The sequence below is a fragment of the Engraulis encrasicolus genome, chromosome 16 (assembly GCF_034702125.1).
Source record: "Engraulis encrasicolus isolate BLACKSEA-1 chromosome 16, IST_EnEncr_1.0, whole genome shotgun sequence".
Taxonomy (NCBI): Eukaryota; Metazoa; Chordata; class Actinopteri; order Clupeiformes; family Engraulidae; genus Engraulis; species Engraulis encrasicolus.
The window spans coordinates 7,710,333-7,720,332 of NC_085872.1; the positions used below are offsets into that span (position 1 = coordinate 7,710,333).

At 44.2% G+C, this 10,000-nt stretch overlaps 1 protein-coding gene across 1 annotated transcript in view; it reads left to right on the top strand.

Annotated features, from left to right (window-relative positions):
• The window catches only part of LOC134465962 (uncharacterized), a 116,191-nt gene that overhangs the window by 86,675 nt on the left and 19,516 nt on the right, over positions 1-10,000 (top strand). The window contains exons 8-9 of the mRNA XM_063219861.1: positions 2,291-2,547; positions 5,962-6,098. Coding sequence (XP_063075931.1) covers positions 2,291-2,547; positions 5,962-6,098 — 394 coding nt within the window. The remainder of the gene's footprint in view (positions 1-2,290; positions 2,548-5,961; positions 6,099-10,000) is intronic.

Below are 10,000 nucleotides of genomic sequence, written 5' to 3' on the forward strand. Positions count from 1 at the left end.
CACACACACACACACACAAACTCTCACATACACTTACGCATACCCATATGCCACCACCCCGTTCCCCAAAGCACCGGGGCCATCTCTCTCACGCACATGGCTACTGTGCCACCGCGCCAGCCGCAACGAGCTGCATCTCCCTCGCGTCAGCCAGCCAGCGTCCAATCAAGGGCTGGGCGCGTTCCGACAAACACTCATTGCGCCCAATTACGTCCCCAAACGACTTAATTGTGCTTGGAGAGGAGACGGGGACAATTGAGCAAGAGCCAGCCAGCCGCGCAAGACATTTTTAGGAAGGACTGAAAAAGAAAAAAAAGAAGTTGCCGATGCCGGTGCATCTGGTAGCGGTGCTTAATCAAATCACACAGGGGCCCTCTGAAGATAACAGGGGAGCAAACAGGGGAGTTTGTGCAAAGCAGACAAATTTGAAGAAAGAGAAAGAAGGACAGGAGGAAGAAAAAAAAAAAACGAAATGAATATCGATGTTTTTTTTATTTTACTTTTTTTGGTCACCCAACGAAAATAGAGCAGGTTGAGGGGAAGAAAAGGTGTGAAATATGCGCGGTGAGTAAACATATCAGTCATTGGTGATGAGCGCCAGCTGAAATGGAAAAACTGCAGCAGTGACAAGACACAGGCACAGGCACAGCCACAGGCAAGGCTGCTGACAGCTCTGGCCAGGCCCAGGGCAAAGTCATCTAAAAGGACCCCCCATTAAATATGTACAATTTAACCCTTTGAGGAGTAAGGATTGTCCCCCTAGTTCTTCTAGAATTTTACTTGAACATTCTAAAGATCCCATAGAGCTCTCTGTTTAAAATCCTTATTATTACATCATATTGAGAACTCAAAATCTTGGCAAAATTCTAATCACACACAGCATGTGATGGTACTCCTCCTGGTGTCTGAATTCTTTGGCCGTCTTCCCTTGCGCCTGGGCAGCTGACTCCTTTGCCCCGCCACCATGTTGCCTTCCCTGGACACATGCACAGACATGGTCGCTGTTTTTTTTTCGTAAGGAGGGAGGGCTGGCTGGATCTTGGCTCAGTTTGGCTGGTTGACTGGATCTTGGCTGGCTCCAACACCTCGGATATGTAACCTCCCTCCCAACAACACCTTCTTCCTCCCCCACACCCCACTCTCCCACACACACACACGCACACATACACACACACACACACACGCACACACACACACACACACACACACACACACACACACACACACACACACACACACACACACACACACACACACACACACACACACACACACACACACACACACACACGCACACCACTCTCCCACACACGTACACACATCCCCCAACAACACCCGCTGCTGCCCATTGACTAAGTGTCTAAGCACCCAGAAGCTGCAGCAGGTCTGGGGCCCAAGTTTTGTGGACCGGTTATGCCAAGAGCCTGGCAGGCTCGGGTCACCCTCGGGCAAGCTGGGGGATCTGGCATCCTCCGGCATCCACCCGCCCAGCGCAGCCCTGACTATGTTGGATAGGCCTAATGATCCGGGCTTATGTATTACACCGACAGCCTCACCTCACCGTAATGAAATTACCATGTAATGCAGCCCATTCATTTCTTTGGCCAGGCTAACGGCATCAAATATGTATCAAAATAGTCATGCAACTTTAATGCTATCTTCAAAGGCTGCCGGTCGTGTTTTATAATCTCTGCTAAATAATGTGCTGGATGGGTTGTTGACCCTTTTTGTTGTCTTCTGTGTGTGTGTGTGTGTGTGTGTGTGTGTGTGTGTGTGTGTGTGTGTGTGTGTGTGTGAGAGTGAGATGTTTATATTGTTGAAACGTAACACACACACACACACACACACACACATGCACGCACGCACGCACACACACACACACACACACACACACACACACACACACACACACACACACACACACACACACACACACACACACACACACACACACACACACACACACACACACACAGTCCTCACACACACGCACTAACAAACACACACACACAAACAAACATACATACAAACAAAACAAACAAACAGACAAAAACACTCCCTCACTCCCTTATGCCCTGCCACTGTATCCCTAGAGAGAAAGCGAGATCTTTGACTTTGGCTCAATGTATGTACGAGTTAGCTATACAGCAAATGGTTAATATATGTGAAACATGTGTAATGTGTATATTCTGTTTTTTATGGTATGTATGCTACTGGACACCCTAATTTCCCCTCTGGATTAATAAATGAAATTCTACTTTCTACTCTGCTCGCTATCTCTCTGCTGCAGCCGGTGGACTATGAGAGCCGCAGCTCCTACTCCTTCTCGGTGGAGGTGATGAACCCCATGGTGGACCCGCGCTTCCTCCGCCGCGGCCCCTTCAAGGACCGCGCCTCCATCCGCGTGGCCGTGCTGGACGCCGACGAGCCGCCGCGCTTCTCGCGCACGCGCTACCGCCTCGAGGTGACGGAGAACTGCCCGCCCGCCTGCACCGTGGGCCGCATCAGCGCCGTGGACCCCGACACCGGCCTCAACACCAACATCAGGTGAGGACGCCACGCCCTCTCTGCCGCACTCGCTCACAGATCTCACATATGTTGTTTTTTCCTCTCCCCTTTTCTCTCTCTATCTCTGTCTGTGTTTCTCCCAATCTCTCTGTCTGTATGTCTCTCTCTCTCTCTCTCTCTCTCTCTCTCTCTCTCTCTCTCTCTCTGTCTCTCTCTGTCTCTCTCTCTCTTTCTCTCTCTCTCTCTCTCTCTCTCTCAATATTTCTCAATATCAGGTAATGCTGTACCATTACCTTCACCTTCACTCTTGCCATACCAGTTATTTTCTCTCGCTGTTTCTTTCTGCTTCTGCTTCTGCTTCTGCTTCTGCTTCTGCCTCTCTCTCTCTCTCTCTCTCTCTCTCTCTCTCTCTCTCTCTCTCTCTCTCTCTCTCTCTCTCTCTCGCTCTCTCTCTCTCTCTGTCTCTCTCTCTCTCTCTCTCTCTCTCTCAAATTCAAATTCAAAGGTAGCTTTATTGGCATTACTCAAATCACAGGTGTTGCCAAAGCTGACATACAATAATAATAATAAGGGGAAAAAATAATAATAATAAAGAACAAACAACCATATAGAACAAGGGAGAAAGAAAAAACAACTGAAGATATTTCCAGGGAGCTTATTAGTTCACTTTGGATGACGGTTTCCCTTTTCTAAGAAAATAGGCTAGATTATGAGGTGCTGAAATAGGATGCATTGGCTTACAATAAGTAGTTCAGGAATTAATTTGTGTTTGCAAAGAAATCCTACAATATTTTCGAATGTTTAAAACATTACAATAACTTTGTTTCTAGATTTTCTGTGTGCTAGATTGAGTGCTCAAACCATTGAGTAATGACCCCCATGTGACAGTCATGAGATGAAGATTGAAATCCAATGTTAGTCATTCCCCATTGTCACCTACTCCAGGCCTCCTAAAAGGATTAAGTGAAATAGTTTCGCCTCTATGTGATCACCGTATCCTGTGCCCTAGGAATAATGATACTTCAAGGAGTTAGTTTGCACATTGCTGTTCTTCCTGTATGCTCTTTGAACTTCAGACTCATGTCAGCTTTTTTCTAAGGAAAATATGCAATCAGTTAATCAAACATCAAAAGACTGGCTTTCAGCTTGTCTTACAACAAGGTTTTGATGACATCTCCTGTAGACTCCTAAAAAGAATGGGTGATTACTCAACATTCATTCCATCTTTATCTCATGACTGTCACATGGGGCCATTACTCAATGGTTTGAGCACTCAATGTAGTACACAGAAAATCAAGACATAAAGTTATTGTAATGTTTTAATCATTCTAAAATATTGTATGATTTCTTTGCAAAACCTTGAAGTATCCTTGAAGTATCATTCTTCCTAGATCACAGGAAGCGGTGATGTCACCCAGAGGCAAAACTATTTGACTTAATCCTTTTAGGAGGCCTGGAGTAGGTGACAATGGGGAATGACTAACATTGGATTTCAATCTTCATCTCATGACTGTCACATGGGGTCATTACTCAATGGTTTGAGCACTCAATCTAGCACACAGAAAATCTAGACACAAAGTTATTGTAATGTTTTAATCATTCTAAAATATTGTAGGATTTCTTTGCAAACACAAATTAATTCCTGAACTACTTGTTGTAAGCCAATGCATCCAATTTAAGCACCTCAGACTCTAGCCTATTTTCTAACACTTTCAAAATGACAGGCTTAAGTTGAATGTATTGTCCCGATAGCTTGGTACATACATGAATCTCACCCAGGAGGAATTTTAGTTTGTTTTCATTTTTTAAAAACCCAGGACAGCCTTGTTCAAATTTTGGGAAGTAAGACATTCTTATTTCCTTATATTTTTGGCATTCTAAAAGAAAATGGGCTTCGTTTTCTATTACTTCAGTGTTGCAGTCAATCTCTTTTCTATGCCTGTCTCTCTCCTTTCTCTCTCTCTTCTCTCTCTCTCTCTCTCTCTCTCTCTCTCTCTCTCTCTCTCTCTCTCTCTCTCTCTGTCTCTGTCTCTGTCTCTCTCTCTCTCTCTGATTCCACCATCTATCTCTCTCTCTCTCTCTTTCCCTCTCCCTCTCTGTCTCTCTGTCTCTCTCTCTCTCTCTCTCTCTCTCTGTCTCTCCCTCTCTCTCTCTCTCTCTCTCTCTCTCTCTCTCTCTCTCTCTCTCTCTCTCTCTCTCTCTCTCAACATCTTTCAACATCAGGTAACAGTACACCTTCACCTCCACTCACACTTATCTTGCTCCTCTTCAGCTGACTCTTTCTCTTCGTCTCTGTGCACTCTCATTCTCAACACCAACATCAGGTAATGTTGGACCTTCACCTTCACCCCATTCTCTCACTGTCTGCTGCTTTCTCTCCCTCTCTTTCTGTCTATCCCTCTCTTTCTCTCTCTCTTTCTTTCTCCATTCTTATCTCTCTCTCTCGCTCTCTGTCAATCTCTTTTCCATTCCTGACTCTCTCCTTTTTCTCTCTCTTTTCTCTCTCTCTCTCTCTCTCTCTCTCTCTCTCTCTCTCTCTCTCTCTCTCTCTCTCTCTCTCTCTCTCTCTCTCTCTCTCTCTCTCTCTCTCTCTCAGCGGGAACATCAGGAAGTGCTTACCTTCACTCCACTTCTCTTGCTCTTATCAATGTCTCTCCCTTTTTTCTCTCTCTCACTCTCTCCATCCCCCCTCCTCCTTTACTGAGAAACTCACAAGACAGATGGGTTTGCAGTGGGAGATGGCATCTTGACACGCCTGTCAAAAGATAAATAAATAATGAATGGGTTGAATGAAGTGTTTTTCTTTTTAGTGCTGTCTGTCAGCTAGAATTGGTGTAAAGCACTGGAGAAGGACCCTCTTACTGACAGGAGAAAATGGTGTGTTTATATCTTTGTGGCCACTCCACGGTGAGCTCCTCTCATAACACCCTTTGAGATCTTCTTCTTCTCTATACCCAATCGTCTTCCCATCACTTAATGTCTTATCTGTCTCCAAACCTCTGCTTTTGTCATTCTCTTTCTTGTGGAAACTCAATGTTGAACTGGTTTTGCCACCCTCCACTTCTCAATGCCTTTGTCTCTATCTCTGTCTTTGTCCCTCTCGTCATTCAATTCAGTTTTATTTCATTGATGAAACAGAGCTACATTACATTACATTACATTACACTCAGTTGGCGCTTTTTTATCCAAAGCGACTTTCAGTTATTTTAGGTGCAGGGTGTTGGTTACAGGCCCTGGAGCAATGTGGGGTTAGGTGCCTTGCTCAAGGGCACTTAAGCCATTGATGAAGGTGCTGGTAAGAATGGGATTTGAACTCGCAACACTCTGATGTATAGGCCAGCACTCTAACCATTGATCCATGCCTGCCCCAAGTTACCAAAATCAGACCATTTATTAATCATCTCTCACTTGTCTTTGAATCGTTACTATAAAGTCTGTCTCTTCCATCCACAGGTTCTCTATTGATCCCCAGTCGGACCCGGAGGCGCTGTTCCACATCACCCCAGATACGGGCCTCATCACCACGGCAGCCGAGCTGGACCGAGAGCGTGAGCACTGGCACAACATCACCGTTATCGCCATGCAGAGAGGTATGCAGCATCATCATACAAACCTCACTCACAGAAGTCTCTCAAAATAAAACAAATAATATACCTGACTTACACCACCGTCATTGCCATGCAGAGAGGTAACCAGCATCCTCATGCAGAACTCACTCAACAGCTCACTCACATAATAAATAAATAAAACACGTAATACACCCCACAGACAACAGCACTGTCTAATACTGACTAATACCTCAATAAACACAGAAAAAACATCTTGCCAAAACTACAATAAATACACAAACACTGCCAAAAGCACAATACACACAGAACAGCATATTGCCAAAATTACAATAACCACACAACACTCCCCAATATTCCACAGCAAATCTATCATAAACACAACAATGCACAGCACAAGTACACAAGAAAATAACATGAAGACATGTGTAATAGAAACAGGAAAAGTCTGAGAAAAACACATTGTTGTCATTACCCCTGAAAAAGACACAACACGGTTGCAGATATAAAAAGCACTTAATCTCTGAGGGGTGACACAAGCTCTGTGATAAACCTACTGTATAGGTCATTCTGAGTAAGTGGTGCTTTTTTCCTCAGAGAGGAGTCGCATGGTCTTGTTATGTCCCTAGAATAGCATCAAATTACTCTGAGGCTTATCATTTGATGAGCACTTGCGCTTGTTTTCAATCTCTTGGACACAACACTATCTGAATCCATTGCATTACGGATAAGTAGGCTATCTGGAAAAAATAGTGAGAAAACACACTAAGTATGAGCAGGCACGGCGCCAGAAAATCAGCTTTGGGTGGGCCAGAACATTTTTGGGTGGCACTTCACCTATAACATCACGTCCCCATTACAAAACGTGTTTCCTCATTATGAAGATTCTCGGATTCTTACGGCCGCGGGGTTAGGGTAGCCCATTCATTAATTTCCTCCCTCACAGTCTCGTCGCATTGTCACTCCCACTATCACCAAATGTTTTTTATTGCCCTCAAACCCCACATTTCTTTTGCTAACATGCATGAAGATGACAATGATCAATGATCCTCGCTGTGTTAATTATGTCACTGGAGTTGTTTGGGAGTTGTTTTAGGAGCTCGAAAATGCAGGTGAGACACACGGGACTTCTCCAGTGCTTGCGCCTATAATTCTTAAAATTCACATTACCGCTTGACACTTCCAAAAACAACGCGGAAGAAGCTAAATATAAATGGATTGATATCACAAATACAAAATAATGCATGGGGAGTATAGCCCACGTCTGCTAAGAGAAGAGAGGAGAACGTTTGGAGCGGTGCTTAATTTGTAAAGAGGGAGGTTGCGGAGCGCGGAGTGGCTCCCGTGAAGAGAGGCGGGCGGGGCGCATGTTGCGAACAAGGCTATGCTGGGTCAGGTGCTGCCTGCGTCCCTGCGATATCCCAAGCACCGGGCTCATGTAGGCTATGCAGAGGATGTCATTTCAACCGCAACAATCAGAGCACACAATCACACGTTGAACCACTCAAACACATAGCCTATGCACGCACCCAACTGTTGCAGCACAGTATTCCATAACCAGACATAGTTTAGCCACAGTCCATGTAGGCTGCTAGCAAGCCAGCCTTGAAAAATCCGAACTCTGTTTCGACAATTAAGCCATGGACATATGGCGTTGCTTTAGTCCTCTAGAGAAGAAAACCTATTTGTGTGGTGGGATAGCCTATCCATGGCCACAGTACATATTAAAATATCAGCTTCACAATGGCAATAACATGCTGTTTAAAGCTAACCAGTCAGATCAACAACTTAGCATATCAAACGTGCACCTATGTGATCACGACGAGGGTCAAAAGTATTGCTGGCAGACGAGGATAGCCCTCCCATGCTATGTAAGCCAGTAGTTCTAGATACTCACAATAGCCTACATAGGCCAGTCCTAGTTTGTAATCAAAGTAAATTGTTCCTTTACAACAATTTGCCTCGGCGGGCACGAGGAATCAGCTTTCCTACCAGTCTCGACAGCTATCCATTCCATGATTTCTCGCTGGTCCACTCCAGATGCGCATACTCCTTGATGTTTTAAGTTTGCAACTGCTTTTAAAGACATTGACTTCAGTGATTTTATTTTCTGTCATCAGTGACGCCAGGCATATTCTATGTCCGTGGGACAACTCGACTGGCATGTTCAGTGCATGTTTGGCTGGCTCTAGCATTATGCTATAGAATCTGACATGACATTGTATCAATTGTTTCGGGGTGAGCGCGCCTCGTAGCAGCAGAAAGTAGCCAACTAGCCATAGGCTGCGGGGACGGATTGGTGGTTCATGTCAGGAGCATCAAGAGCAAAACAAAACAAAAACAATTTTATTTCCTCTTCAGTTTCCCAGTTTTTTTCGTACACTAGTAGAATATAATACATTGAATGTAGGCCTAGTGTTTTCCTCCAGTGAAAGATTTTAGGTTCTGGACAAAAAAATGGGCGGTCCCCGGACCAAAATGGGTGGGCCCAGGTCCACCCTGGCCCACCCATAACGCCGTGCCAGAGTATGACTGTGTAAGCAGCTAGAAAATAATGTCATTTATTCTTATGAAGCCAATTATGAAAGGAACAAACACAATGGATTCGTACAAGACAACAGATATTTTGGGAGTCAACAGCATTGCTGGAACAGTATCACCAGTAACCCAAGGCTCTCACAGCTGCTGGAAATGCTGGGAGCCTGTCCAGAAAGACATACTGAAGAATACCGAAGAAGATACCAGAAGCACAATTAACTTGGAAATGCTCACATGCTGGAAGTATTACAAATCATGAGAAACCATCAACATCTACACAGGAAAACTCAAATCATGAGCTGATCATCAGTGCTTCCTTACAGAAATGCCATTTCATTTTCTTCTGTTTTGAGCCGCCCACCTATATACTGTTTGTTTGTTTCCCAAGTTCTGCAACCACAGAATATACATGTAAGTCTATACCTATACACCAGAACACATCTTGGACATTTCCCAAATGAACCACTCTATAAAAGGCTATGTGTTTGTAATGTGGACAGTGGACTGAAAAGGAATGCCACATATTGGAAAAACACACTGTAATGATGTGGGCATATTAAAGGTACACTGTGCAGGAAATGGCCAAAAAGGGTAGTCTACTGCAACTATGCTGCTCAAATTGGGTTGCCTATTGCCAAATTTGTTCTTTTCATGAAAGTTTACTAAGTAATAAACTCATATTTTCTAGTATTGCCCACACCATTTTTGCAGCTAAAAATGGCTATTTGGTTTTGGTAAGTTTTCATGAAAATTGTAACATTAGTGAATGGGTAGGATGAATTCTGGAAATAAACAACTAAAAATCTCACACAGTGTACGTTTAAGTCCTAAACCTCCTCATTGGTTATCAATGAACCTCTGGCATCAAAAATCATCATAAACACTAATGTACAAACAAATAATCACAAGCAAATCACAACAAAATGTTGTCATTTTTAAGTTTAAAACAAGTTCTGTAATAGTCTAATATGTGTGGAACATCATTCTGCAATTGTAATATTTCTGGTGGAACACAGTCACATTTGGAATGAACAAAGAGTTTACACGACTCATGCACAAACCAAATACTGCCATGATTCTGTTTAAAATCGGAATATTCCTTCCTGCATGAAACTGCAGGGCTCACTGTAGGGCTGTTCCTGGTGGTTTAGTGGCTGGATAGCACTGCCTAAACCCTACACCTGGCCACCCTCCCAGCTGCGGAGCCATGCCACATTTGGGCTCACTCTGTCAGAAAGAAACCCCCCCCCTCTGCTATTAGGAGGCTTACCCACCATCATGGCTGCTTACCCGTGATTATGCCGAGGGTAAGATGGCTATTTTCTACCCTTCTACCCTTTAGCCAAAAAAAGCCAAACGCCATTTGCGCTCCATTTGTCAGGCAAGAA